The following is a 14895-nucleotide window of genomic DNA, read 5'->3' on the forward strand; positions in this document are numbered from 1 at the left end:
GGAAAGAACCCATCTCTTCAAAAAGTGAACATAAAAATAATGGAAGTTGTTTATAGGTTATTTTCGATGCAAGCTTTGACTAAAATTAGGTACCTCATGTTAAGCGTGCACATGCAAAAACTGGAGCTAAGACGTCTACGAGCGGTTTTGAAAAAACCGTGGAGTTCTAGGATCAATTTAATAAATTGACCACTTTTACGGATGTTTCGGATGTTCCGGTGGACCTTCTCGTAGTCCGCGGAGTGTATATTCCAGTAACAACTCCAAATTCATTCTGATAAGACGTCTACGAGCGGTTTTGAAAAAAACCGTGGAGTTCTAGGATCAATTTAATGAATTGACCACTTTTTCGGATGTTCCGGATCCTCCGGAGGGCCATCCCGTAGTCCTCGGAGTGTATATTCCAGTAAAAACTCTAAATTCATTCTGATAAGACGTCTACGAGAGGTTTCGAAAAAACCACGGAGCTCTAGGATCAGTTTCATGAATTGACCACTTTTACGGATGCTCCGGATCTTTCGGAGGACCATCCCGTAGTCCGTAGAGTCTATATTCTGGTCACAACTTCAAATTCATTCTGATAAGACGTCTAAGAGAGGTTTCGAAAAAACCACGGAGCTCTAGGATAAATTGCATGAATTGACCACTTTTACGGATGTTTCGGATCTTCCGGTGGACCATCCCGTGGTCTCCAGTGTCCATATTCCACTCACAATTTCAAATTCATTCTGATAAGACGTCTAGGAGGGATTTCGAAAAATCTGCTGAGCTCTAGGACCAGATTCATGAATTGACCACTTTTACGGATGTTCCGGATCTTCCGGTGAACCATGCCGTGGTCTCCAGTATCCATATTCCAGTCACAATTTCGAATTCATTCTGATAAGATGTCTAGGAGTGGTTTCGAAAAATCCGCTGAGCTCTAGGATCAGATTCATGAATTGACCACTTTTACGGATGTTCCGGATCTTCCGGTAGACCATCCCGTGGTCTCCAGTGTCCATATTCCACTCACAATTTCAAATTCATTCTGATAACATGTCTAATACTTATTTCGAAAAATCAACTGAGCTCTAGGATCAGATTCATGAATTGACCACTTTTACGGATGTTCCGGATCTTCCGGTGGACCATCCCGTGGTCTCCAGTGTCCATATTCAAGTCACAACTCCGAATTCATTGTGATAAGATGTCTAGGAGTGGTTTCGAAAAAACCGCGGAGCTCTAGGACCAGATTCATGAATTGACCACTTTTACGGATGCTCCGGATCTTTCGGAGGACCATCCCGTAGTCCGTAGAGTCTATATTCTGGTCACAACTTCAAATTCATTCTGATAAGACGTCTAAGAGAGGTTTCGAAAAATCCGCTGAGCTCTAGGATCAGATTCATGAATTGACCACTTTTACGGATGTTCCGGATCTTCCGGTGGACCATCCCGTGGTCCCCTGGGTCCATATTCCACTCACAATTTCAAATTCATTCTGATAAGACGTCTAGGAGGGATTTCGAAAAACCTGCTGAGCTCTAGGACCAGATTCATGAATTGACCACTTTTACGGATGTTCCGGATCTTCCGGTGGACCATCCCGTGGTCTCCAGTGTCCATATTCCACTCACAATTTCAAATTCATTCTGATAAGTTGTCTAGGAGTGGTTTCGAAAAAACCGCGGAGCTCTAGGATCAGATTCATGAATTGACCACTTTTACGGATGTTCCGGATCTTCCGGTGGACCATCCCGTGGTCCTCTGGGTTCATATTCAGGTCACAACTCCGAATTCATTCTGATAAGACGTCTATGAGCGGTTTCGAAAAAACCGCGGAGCTCTAGGATTAGTTTCATGAATTGACCACTTTTACGGATGTTCCGGGTCTTCCGGAGGATCAGGCTCTTGACGTTCCGGATGCTAAATGTTCCCAAAAGGTGGCAAATATTCTGTTTAATAACTGTTCAGAAGACACCAGGAAGTTATCTCTTCAAATTACCCTACAATAAGAGTTTGTCCCCAATTAGCTCTAATCCCATATGCTACGTGTATTCGTTAATGCCGGTTCCTATAGTGCGGTCCCTATTAACCGTACTATAGGAATCTTGACTGTAGTAATTGTCTTAAATGCGAGTATCGATCAATAGAGATGTTTAAATGTATGTATCGAAATCAAAGAAATTTCAAGGTAAAGAATCGATATCGACATAAATCTTTATTTTTGTATAAACAACTTTAAAGAAGTTTCACGAATGGTTGGTCGGGTACGCTTGTTGTAATGGGCTCGATCCAACCTGGCGTGTGTTGAAATCCTATCAACGATCGTGCGTCTCCACCGCTAGGGGACCGTAACATACATTATTCAATATAACGGTATTCAATATAACGGCACGGCAAATAAGTTTCAGATCATCATTCCGTTTAGTTGGAGAAAGGCCAGTTAATCGTAGTTTGAGCAGACACCAGTGTCACTTAAATCGAAAATAAAACTAATTAGCTTAAACCTCAATTAATGTTGTGTGCGGTGGGTGTCAGTTTGGCAACCGAGGATTTCCCACTTCCACACTGTCCCGGGACATGAAACCCATATCGCTAATTATCTGACTCACTTATGGCAAGCATCCAGGCGGGAGCGGAAGAGGCATTTGATATGTTTTTCCTGTGAAATTAACCGCCTGACACGCAGCTGGCTTGGGACACCAACAGCAGCAACATGGAGTTTCCGAACACCTGAGTGAAGAAAACATACAACGATTTTCTCGCCATTTTCCATGATTCACCAAGCACTGTCGGCCAGCGAGCTGCGCATGGTTATCCACACGAATAACAAATTTGTACATTTTTTTTAACTCGTGTTTGTGCCATATTCCACCCACTCAGCAAAGTTTGGCCGTTTGTTGGCCAGTCCGGTTTAATCATTCGTTCGGTCTATTCACATCGCGCGCGTGCTGCGAGAAACTCTGTCTTGTGGTGATCCAGCCAGTGCTTCAGATCGGTCGGTTGATCAGTGGGCGGAAGAAATTTTGGAAAATGGCACAGTTCGAGGAAAATTGTGAGATTTCGGAATCGGACGAATTGGGGCGGTAAGGTTAATGTTTGTGATTTATGGCTATCATAGTGTTGAAGGTGCATCGTTTGAGCATGGGACAAAGTGCTCCATTTATTGCGTTTCTTCCCGTTTAAAGTCAGTCAGTCAGGCAGTCAATCAGGCTCGTCAAAGTGGTTTGACATCCCCCATGACGATGACCTAGTTGTGCGTTGTGTGTTCTGTTCCGTTGTTTCAGCAATTGTGATGGACAATTTGTTTATCTTTGGCTGGTTTAGATACTTGGTGGCGAAGCGGGATTTGCCTCGTGGACAGCAAATACTGGTGGAGCAGCCGATTGTGATTGGACCGTATTGGGACTCGGAGATATGCTGTTTGAACTGCTTCAGGAATTCGTGCACCATTTGCAGGTTAGTTATTGAATGGCGCACAGTGGTGTATACTGTCCATAATCACACATCAGTCCCATATGGATTTTCGCCAATTTTGAGATAACAACGGTATTCACTATCAATCGGCATCTATTTTCATATTATGTGAAAACAACATCAGCTCAGTTTGTCCTATCGTGCAAAGTAATCGCATATCAGTCCCATTCTGAAATCCAATCGTCTAGAGGTCAAGTTACAGTTCTGTTTTTTTTTAATTGCCGTATTTTTCGCTGATTTAACAAAACTTGCAAGCTTCATTGCAACTAATTATAACTTGAAAAAATAGTAATAAATGTTCAATGATTTTTCAAATATTTACATGGGAATTGTACTTCGTAACTTCAACTGCCATTTTCTCAATGCCTACTGTTTTCCATATGGGACTTATAGTGATTATAGGCAGTATCTGGAACGGGACTGGGTAGCGATTTCGAGCCAATTTGCTGTCAAATCCGAGCCAGTTGCTGATTGGTTGATTTGACAGTTGCAATCGTGGAATAAAAAGGACAGAGGGATCACATCAATCTGACTGATAGTGTTGCCGGAATCAATGTTGACCTCAATGGCATTGTTAATTGTTTATATTTGCGAAAGTAAAGTTGGAAAATAGGGTCCACGGCGTGCTTAAGGAGATGGATATTCTTGTTTGTTTATGGTTGTTTTTATTGTGTTAAGCTAAAATGATGTACAAGGTGCTAAACTGCTGTAGAAGCTCCGAATTAAATTAAAATTAAAATAGAAAAATCATTCTGCAATCCTAGCCCAGGGTTCTACATTTTCGAAACAAAGAAAAGAAAATGAACACTCCGCAGAATCGCTTCATTTCGAACAATATCATTTTTGTGTAAGTCATTGTGTTTCTTGTTATCGAGTCACGATGAACATTCCTCCTGTCAAACATGACTTGACTATCGCTTGTTTCATTCGTCAAGTGCATCAGTTCATTTCATTTCAAGCAAAGACTTTTTTTTTCAATTGACGCAATGAATGACTCAAAAACTACTTCCTTCGTTTTTTCCACTTTCACTTCAATTCGGGGCTCATTCGACGTGTCAGGTATGTTATTTTATATTAAACAAAAATTAAATTAACGAAATTAAATTAAGTCCGGAAAAGTCTCAAATGCCCTACAATGTCGGAATGCAGGCGACGCTAACGTGCCGAAAATCGATGTCCGTCGCCATTTTGGAATCCAATGTGGCGGACATTGGGCTCAAAAAAAGTGTCAAATACCCTAAGATATGGGTATTTTTGGAACGTGGACGACGCGTAGATGCCGTAAATTTACATTCGATGCCATGAAGTAATGAAATTGGGTTGTTAGCGGAATGCTAAATAAAACAGCAAAAAAGGTTATCTTCCAAAGGTTGCTGATCTCACTTTTGCTGAAGTAGTGCTACAGTAGAGCGGCTCTCTTCTCGTGCACGAGAATATATCTCCCACGAATGATGTTAAATAATTCGGTTTTGCGCTTCTTTTACATTCTCCGGTCGTTCGCTGAGTTACGGCTTTAGGCAAAACAACAATCGTCACTCATCCGATTGTTCGTTACTGAACGAGTATAGCGTGGTCTATTCAATTCGATTGCCTTTCGTTTCTGGGTAATCTTCACAAAGAATGCAAGATTCCACTCGCCACGAGCGTTCACGGCGATGCAATGTACTGAACTGGACGCTTGAGTGGTAGCTTGACGCTGCGCTGGAGTGAATAATTTTTATCATTCAGCAATCGCACTACTGTGGGTACAGATCAGGTGTATTGGCGTTGACGAGGACTTTATAGCTCTTTAAGCTGGGTTTAGACAGGGCAAGTCAATTGATCAAGTCAGTTGAATTCATCTGACTTGAACGCGAATTGAACGTGTAAACCATGCCATTCAACTGACTTGATCAACTCACTTGAATTGAAAAAAGTTTAACGAGGCTCAACTTTTCAAGCTAATTTAATTCAACTGAGATGATCATTTGACTTGCCTAGTCTAAACCCAGCTTAACTCCAATGGTAAAATCCATAGGCAAACGTCAGACTGTGCGTGAACCATGGCGGACTTCGCACTTTCCTTTCATTCCACTGAAAATTCCCATAAGAAAGTGTCAATATTTGCTAGAAGAAACGATTTTTCGGCAGTGCCGTCAACGCCAATGCGCGAGAACGTAACTTTGAGTTAGGAAAAATATGTCTTTAGCCTTTACTGCTACAGTTCCGGATTCAAAACATTGGGTGCCGTTGACCAACATCTATAACGCGTTTGGCACAATTAAATATGTGGTTGCAATGTGTAGTATTGAATGAAAGGTATTGGTTCATTGCCTAAATTGGTAACCGCGTGACACTAAACAGTCGGTAACGCCACTGAATGTAAAACGAAGATCTATTCAATTTCAAGCAATCTAAAGGCAGTATGTGAAACACATTTTGATGTGTTTAATTAAGAAAAAACGTAAGCATAATCGCATGTGGTCGGAAGTATATAAGAGATCTTTCAACGAACTCACTATGGCACACACTGCACTGTATTACTACACGGGGTATTAGTTGGAATAACTTTAAAAAAAAATCAGCGTTAGGAATTAACCTGGTCGACTCACCACCAATAGGAACACTTGCCGTGTAAGCTGGGCTGAAATGTATCTGAATTTTGTACTTACAGATAGAGGTTATAGTTTTGTGTACGAAAATTAATTTCAAAAATTCTGGGTGGTTAATTTTCCCGAAAGTTTTAGTTGAAGTTTCCGGACATCAGGTACATTGAAAATACATAACACTCATGATCCATCTCAAATTCATCATCGTAGAATTAATGTTATTTTAAAATATAGAGAAGTTATCTCAGCAAGCCATAAAAAAAGGAAAATCCATAGTCAGGTTCATGCAAATTTGTCAAATCTATACAGAGCTGGAAAAAGGGCCTATCTACTTTGATCGATTATCTTCATCGACTTTCTCTTTCGTAAATAACTCAATTGCAACAACATTTCCTGTTGTATTTGACGATATGGACGATATATAAAAACCTCCTTTGTCATGCTATGTGGCAAAAATAGCACGAAAACTGTTTGCATAGCCGTGGTTATCAAAAGACAAAGTCGATGAAGATAATCGATCAAAGCAGATAGGGCTTTTTTCCAGCTCTGTATAGAAATGATTTTTGTCATGGAAGAAAACTTCTTATCTTTCAATGGTGAAGATTTCAGAGTGGTGTTTTTTACTGGTTATTAGTTTTTCGGTAATTATTCAAAAATTTCATCAACTTTTAGGCAAATTACCTTCTGCCAAAATTTTGCCACAATTTGCCGCATTATTTCAGCGCCTCTGTGGATTAACGGAGGCAGAGTATTCCGGGAGATTTTGAGACCGCACGCCTTCCACAGGGGGTCCAAAAGCAAATTGTCACCTTTCCATTCTGGATACCTTATGGGAAGGTTGTGTTCCGTTACCATTTGCAACGTACCCAGGAGCACATCACCCCTAGTAGTGTCCGCGTCACTTATCTCCCTTGTTAAATTTCCATGATTCGTCTTGCTCATATCGGCAACTCGTTGCACTCGCCGCGAGTATTAAACTGACTCACGGTGAACGTTCATTGAGGCCTGCACTCTTATCCGATCACACCAGTTCGTAAAGAAAGATGAGAATGGAACGAGAGTGAATGGAAGGCAACACGAATACTCTTCGCACATAGGTCACTCACGAAGCTTCACGTTAATGGCATCGTTCGGTTCGTTCAGGAATGTATGCTTTGCTTTCGTTATTCCAAACGCGTTCGGAGACGGTAAGCGCTATTGAGTCGTACGATGCGAGTATCAACTTCCATTTAATTCCACTTAATTAATTTTGGTATCCATGACAGATACGTATTTCGACTACAATGTGCAGTCTTCATCAGTGTCATTCCCACTAAAGAACTTATCAAAATCTAACCCCCTTAAGTACTCATCCCCTAGGTAAAAAAGTAATTTCGATATATTCGATGCCATTTTGAAATCCAAGATGGCAGCCATCGGTTTCCAGAAAAAGTGTCTAATACTCTAAGATATGTGTGTTTTCGGAACAGGGACGGCGCGTAGATCCCGAAAATCGATATTCGACACCATTTTGAAATCCAAAATGGCGGCTATCGGGTTGCAGAAAAAGTGTAAAATACCCTACTATATATATATATCCGACGCCATTTTGGAATCCATTTGGGTTTCATAAAAAGTTTCAAATATCCTACAATATGGGTATTTATCGAACGGCAACAACGCGTAGATGCTGAAAAACGATATCCAACGCCAATTTGCAATCCAATATGGTGGCCATCAGGTTTCAGAGAAAGTGTCAAATACCCTAAGATCTGGGTATTTTCGGAATGAAGACGACGTGTGGATGCTGAAAATCGATATTCGACACTATTTTGTATTTCATCGGCATCGGACATCGATTTCTGGCCTCTAGATGTCATCCCGATCTAAAAAACCGAACCGGCCCACAGTGGTCCATATTTAAAAAAAAAGTAGAATGGTCTGTACCTAGGGGATGAACGGAAGCTGGACGTAGGACCGCTAGTGGACGGAACAAATGTGAACATTTAGTTCTTTTAATTGATCAATCATCAATTATCTTAACTCTTTCCGTTTTTTATTTGTAAGCGTATCAAATTTGTAGTATTTATTTCAAAGAGAAAGTTGATGAAGAGAATCCAAGGGACATTCAACTTGAGTATTTTCGATTCATCTACCCGACTTTAAAAGGTGTATTTTAAATTTTTTGTTGTTTATGAATTTTTTAAGTTTTGTGCATTTTGGTATTAAAGTGTATTCAATTCACCCCTCACAGGATTTCTTTCTGAATTATATGAATGGGGCGGGGGCGTTTGTGCAGAATATGTAAAAAGGAGGGACTTCGAGAGATTGAACTCGTGAGAGCTAATTTTCTCACAAATTTGATTTTATTGGCTTTCTGGGGACTGAATAAAGGGTGATACGGTCAAAATTTGGTCAAGGGAAAACGCGTGTAAATCGGTGAAATCGTTTATTTAAAAAATCAAATTAAATTTGTTTTCAAGTTCAATTAGTATAAAATTCAGGAAAAATATTCAGTTAGGCTTCCGCTTTTCCAAATCCGAATTGCCGGGCCTTACGCTTGACCCCTGCCATCAGATTTTGTACAGCCACCTTGTCCACCTTCTTCGCCGCAGAAAGCCAGTTTGCCTTGAACTGCTGCTCGCCCTTAGCAGTTTTTTTGGTCTTCTTTAGGTTCCGCTTGACAATAGCCCAGTATTTCTCAATTGGGCGGAGCTCTGGCGTGTTGGGAGGGTTCTTGTCCTTGGGAACCACCTGCACGTTGTTGGCGGCGTACCACTCCATGGCCTTTTTACCGTAATGGCAAGATGCCAAATCCGGCCAAAACAGTACGGAACAACCGTGTTTCTTCAGGAAAGGCAGCAGACGTTTATTCAAACACTCTTTCACGTAAATTTCTTGGTTGACAGTCCCGGAAGCTATGAAAATGCTGCTTTTCAAGCCACAGGTACAGATGGCTTGCCAAACCAGATATTTCTTTGCGAACTTTGACAGTTTCATGTGCTTGAAAACATCTGCTTCCTTTTGCCGTATAAAACTCCTGTCCCGGAAGCTGCTTGTAGTCGGCTTTGACGTAGGTTTCGTCGTCCATTACCACGCAGTCAAACTTCGTCAGCATCGTCGTGTACAGCCTCCGGGATCGCGCTTTGGCCGTCGTATTTTGTTTATCATCGCGATTTGGAGTCACTACCTTCTTGTAAGTCGATAGTCCGGCTCGTTTTTTGGCTCGATGCACGGTTGTAGACGATACACCCAGCTTATTTGCGGCATCTCGGAGAGAGAGGTTAGGGTTTCGCTTGAAACTACCGGCAACTCTCTTTGTCGTCTCAGCGGCTTCCGGTTTTCGATTTCCCCCCGATCCAGACTTCCTGGCTGTCGACAAACGTTCCCCAAACACTTTAATTACATTTGTAACGGTTGATTTGGCAACTTTTAGCAATTTTGCCAACTTTGCGTGCGAGTAGCTCGGATTTTCGCGATGCGCGAGCAAAATTTTGATACGCTGCTCTTCTTGCTTGGACGGCATTTTGACAACTGAAGAGTGAATTCCAAAATCAAAATAGGAGCAACATTCTACACACACACACCTTCAAAATGAGGGGTGTTCAGGTTTTTTAAATGCAAAATTGAAAGAAATACGTCAAGTTGATATTGACCAAATTTTGACCGTATCACCCTTTATACACCCAAAGCGAATTATTCCCACTTCTCTCAAATTCTATATGGATTTTTAACACTTCCTATCAGCGTTTTCTGGAAAATGGTCGGACGATGATTAATCTCACCAGCATATTCAGGCCTACAATTCCACACCTTCTATAGACAGGTTGAGTCTTGATAGCTAGCTGCTTGCGGGAACTGATGACCTTGACCAATGTCCAAATAATACTCTTTAACAAATTTTTGGTGGCCCTGAAAAGGACCGTTTTGTAGTGATGTTTGAGTAATTCTGAGCTGGGTGTTCAACACGGATGAGGCTGTCGAGCTGTATGTCGTTTGGAGCGAGGGTGACGCTTGGCATAGATGACCGACCCACAGCGACTCACGAAGCGCTACTGATTCCGATCCATAGCATAGCGGTGCAGCTTCTTCCTCCTTTGATGGTTGCTTATGTGGGCTCTGCAGCTTACTGCTTGCAGGCAGCCTCCGTTGTTACTGGAGAACAATTTTCAACGCCACACGCCGAAAGCACTGCACTGCTGTGGTCGTTGGCAGCGTGTGGTTCTGAGTATGGCGATGAGTGTGCAAAATATTACGCAATTCCATCCTCCTTATTCACACGCACCCGAGGATCAGAGGCGAATGCCACTTCGACTTGTTTCGTCTACTTACTACTCTGTGACGACTGTGCTGGGGAAGCAGCATATGCATGTAGGTAATTGGTGGATTTGTTAGTTAATTCGACGCTTTTGGACAATGCTGGACATTTACCAGTTTTTCAAAAGTTTCTTGTTGAAAATCAACATTCGGAAGCATTGTTATCGATGCGTAGCCATATTTCTGATCGATTGGTGATAAAATTATTGAAATTGGACCAGGGGCAGCTGAGTTATTAACGTTCAAAATCTTTCTTAATTTGTTACATGTTCCATTTTCGGTTTTCACAAAGTGTACCCCCATATAGAAATCAAAGACGTAGTCCTACGTCAAAATACCCACATTTATCGCTATTTGACAGTATTTCACAATTTTCCTGAACCAAAGCCGCCATCTTAGATTTTAGATGTTTTCGGTTGCTGGTCTCTAGACGTTACTGAGATTTTGAAAATACCCACATTGATACCACATGACATATTCACCTGATTCTAAAAAAAAAAATAGTATGTATGGGTATTTGGTAGAATTGGATTTCAAAATGTCGTCGGATATCGACTTGCGGCCTCTAGAAGACACCCCGATTCCCAAAATACCCACATTGATGGGTAACAAACCACCCGAGAATGATAAATTCGACATCCACGTGCACAGATCTATGGGCATGCGAATAAAATTAACCGAGGTAACAATCAACAAAACTCAGAAAAACTGCACGGCGAATGAGAACGACCCAAATTTGAGTTTAGTTCACTCATAATCGCCAAAAGTGCAGGAACTCAGCGATGAGTAAAATTTGTCTCATGGTTTCCTGTGGAAAACGTTAAAAATCTGCCAGAAAATGAGGAAATTGACGAAAATTTTATTCAGTCTCGAGGTAGTACCAATAGAATGAGTGAATCCAATCTTTACTTTTCTCAAATTCGAGAATTTTTCCCTGGAAAATCCTGGAAAAACCTGGGAAAACACGAGGGGGGCGACACATCTAAATCTCAAGTTTAGATGGTCAACAAATCTTACACTAGCGAATCAATCTTCGAACAATCTTCTTTCATTTGTCGCATCTACTTGCATCGCTCATCAATTTTTTGCAGGAAATCTTCAGAATCGTCATCAATCTTCTTTCTATCTACTCAGCGTGCGCGTAGCTAGCCACAGCAAAACACAATCTTTTTGCATCGTAGATAGAGTCGTCCCCCTCGGGAAAACATGAGGCAAATTAACTCATCGCTGAGTTCCTGCACTTTTTGCGAGTATGAGTGAACTAAACTCAAATTTGGGTCGTTCTCATTCGCCGTGTGGGCGAATTTGGATCGAACAGCTTCGCTTCAATGCGAAAGTAAGTTCATGTGACAATGAAAGACGAAATGAAGCCAATACAAATAGGATGAAAACTGATCGAAAGTGGTTCTGTTGATGTTGAAGGGGATCTGCTCGAAGAGACGACAGGATAGAATGACACTAATCATTCATAAAAAAAAAACATTAAGAAGAGTGAGAAGCTGGATTGTCAAGTCTCGTCCCGGGACAGTATATATCTAGATAGAGCTGGAATTAGGGCGTAACAACTTTTGTAAACAATGACTTCTCTTAAAGATTTCTATAAATTCAAGGCACGCCCACGCAATCCAATACAACTATCAGGTAGAGGAAGTCTTCCTCTACTCGATGATGATGTTGATTTGCGTGGGCGAGCCTTGATTTTGTAGAAATCATCGAGAGAAGTCATTGTTTACAAAAGCTGTTACGCCCTAATTCCAGCTCTATTTAGATATGTGGCAGGGATGGACGAAATTCTATGTTTGGTCGTAACGGGATTGATGTGGGTTTATGCAGTGGCAATGATTTGGTAGGATTCGAAAGCTAGGCCAGGCTAATGACCACCAGAAGATTATGAAACCTTTTAAGCTCTCATCGTTATTTTAGAAAACGTTCAAGATTGCCCATTAAATTGAAAACCTGAATGTATGTCTAGTGAGTTCTTACTTATTTAAATTCCGACAAAGTTGCTAAAGTTCACATATAGAGACAAGAATTAAGTTAACTTTTGAATTATATGTGGGTATGTGTTCGATTTGTTTACTAAAGGCAGATTTAGGACAGGGTGCCTTTGGAATATACTCGGTGCAAAAATCATTATTTGACATTAGATGGGATTTTATTTTTTACTCATTGGATAAACTACGACTCGTGCTGAAAATATCTTCTTTTTGTAACTTGTTGGCATGAATAGCTATTTCGACATTCTCTTACGAATTCGTTAGATGTTTCAAGCAACGATGAAAAATTACAAGGGACAGCCCTATGGGGTTGCACGCAATGGTGACGTAGAACTGCGTGGTCTTATATAATAAATCTTATTTGTTAACTGCAGCAGGAGCTTGTGTTTTGTGTAGAAATAGGAATTTGAACGGGGTTCTCTCTGTTTATACTCTTTAGTATGACGCGTTTGACATAGATGGCCCACAACAACTCACGAAGAGCTACTGATTCCGATCAATAGCGGTGCGGCTTCTTCCTCCTTCTATGGATGCTCATGTGGGCTGCAGCTCGTTGCTTGCAGAAAGCCTTTTGTTGTGTACTGAAGAACAATGTTCAACGCCACGCGCTGAAAGCACTGCTGCTGCTGCTGCTGCTGCTGCTGCTGCTGCTGCTGCTGATGCCGATGACCGGACACCACCACACACGGTGATTGGAACTGATTCCGATCAGCAGTTGTGGACAGCCTTGATAGCTAGCTGCTTGCGAGGAGCCTTTTGTTGTGTACTGGAGAACACCACCACTCATGACGCGGTGATTGAATAAACACCATTTTGTGAAATCGGATGGAATTCAACTTTGAAATCTGTGTTATGGAAATCACTTTTTGCAGGCAATCCGTGATAAAATTAATTATCACAGTTGCACATTCGTGCAATTTTCAATAGTGACATTTTGAAAAATGTTAAAGTCTTAAATTCAAAAGATGCGTCGAAATATTTCTGATCGATTGGTGATAAAATTATTGAAATTGGTTCAGGGGCAGCTGAGTTATTAACGTTCAAAATCTTTCATTTGTTACATGTTATATTTTCGGTTTTTACAAAGTTTACCCCCATATAGAAATCACAGACGTAGTCCTACGTCAAAAGATACAGTAAGTGCACAGACAAACAGACATAACACATTCAATATTTCTCGCTGTAAAACATCGTCGCTAAAACATTACCGCCATCTGTTGAGTACACTGTGGTGGGTAGTGCGCTGAACAGATGGCGGTAGTGTGAAAACGCCAAACGCAAGGGAATTGACTGTGCGCGCCACAGGTGCCGGTACTACCAACTAAGATACTTTTAAATTGACCGATAAATGCTTGTTCGATGAACATCTTGCGAGTGTTATGTCTGTTTGTCTGTGGTAAGTGCATATTTTTGCCCCATTCTACTTTTTTTTAGCATTGATAGTTATGTATTGAGGGTTTTGTTTCAGAAAGTCACTCATTGAATTTCGACCATTTTCTTCTGAAATATCTACCGATATTAACAATCGAATTGAGGTGGTGTGATTGAGCTAATTGCAAGATATTTTTTTATTATTAGAAAATGCAAACGAGCCCCACTTTGCTTCGATTGCACGGATCACGACGAATGCGAGTGCGAATTCTATCGTAGCTCTGGATTGGACATCAATTTCCTTTTCGACCATTTCAACGTCGTCACCCCGGTGCGAGGTGTGCTGCTGGCCCAGTCCAACCGCGCCAAATTCGACGAGATGATGGGAATGGAAGCACACCTGAGCGCGCGAAGAAACACGGACATATGGAACGCCCATGAGAGGAAAATTGTGCAACCTCTGGTGGAGAGCAAAGCGTTCGCAAAGATGGAGAATCCCAGTTTGACCGGCGAATTGATACAGCAGATTTGTGGATTTTTCGATGTCAACGCGTTTGAAATTCGTGGCCAAATGGACGACCAAGGAATGCAAATAGACAACATGGTTCGGGGCCTGTATCCGAAGGCGGCATTGATGGCACACAACTGCGTATCCAACACGCTGATTTCGGTGGACGGTAACGCCAACCTCAGACTGTACACGACTGTTCCGGTGAAGAAAGGCGAAATGCTACAGTACAATTACACCAGAAGTCTATTTGTATGCTTTTCCACATTCGTTCATAACGCGTCGAATTTTATAAACAAACAATTATATTTATTTATCTCACAGGGAACGTTCGAGCGAAGAGCTCATCTGAAGCTGGGGAAATATTTTGTCTGTAAATGCAGCCGGTGTGAGGATCCCACTGAACTGGGAACGCATTTGAGCTCGCTCTATTGTACAGGATGTGATGGTGGACTTTGCTCGTATTTTGCTAACGAGTGGGTGTTTCCGTGGTGCATTTTTAGGAATGAATATGCTGGCTAATTAGAAATCATTTCAGAGACAAATGGATGTGTAACAATTGTCATCAGCAGCTCGGAGGAGATTATGTGAAACAGGTGTTTGTAGCTGCTAGGAAGGAAGCCATGATGTGTTGTGAGTATTTGTTTATTTATTCATCTGAAAAATTTCCCAA

General features: G+C 41.4%; 1 protein-coding gene across 1 annotated transcript in view; it reads left to right on the forward strand.

The window, feature by feature from the left end:
* The first annotated feature begins 2936 nt into the window (after positions 1–2936).
* LOC135711703 (SET domain-containing protein SmydA-8-like) overlaps positions 2937–14895 on the forward strand; it is a 41213-nt gene continuing 29254 nt past the window's right edge. The window contains exons 1-5 of the mRNA XM_065234656.1: positions 2937–3071; positions 3313–3444; positions 13922–14474; positions 14547–14698; positions 14761–14855. Coding sequence (XP_065090728.1) covers positions 3019–3071; positions 3313–3444; positions 13922–14474; positions 14547–14698; positions 14761–14855 — 985 coding nt within the window. The 5' untranslated portion in view covers positions 2937–3018. The remainder of the gene's footprint in view (positions 3072–3312; positions 3445–13921; positions 14475–14546; positions 14699–14760; positions 14856–14895) is intronic.

Source organism: Ochlerotatus camptorhynchus, unplaced genomic scaffold (assembly GCF_037179485.1).
Source record: "Ochlerotatus camptorhynchus isolate MF236.1 unplaced genomic scaffold, CSIRO-AGI_Acam_v1.1 ptg000434l, whole genome shotgun sequence".
NCBI lineage: Eukaryota > Metazoa > Arthropoda > Insecta > Diptera > Culicidae > Ochlerotatus > Ochlerotatus camptorhynchus.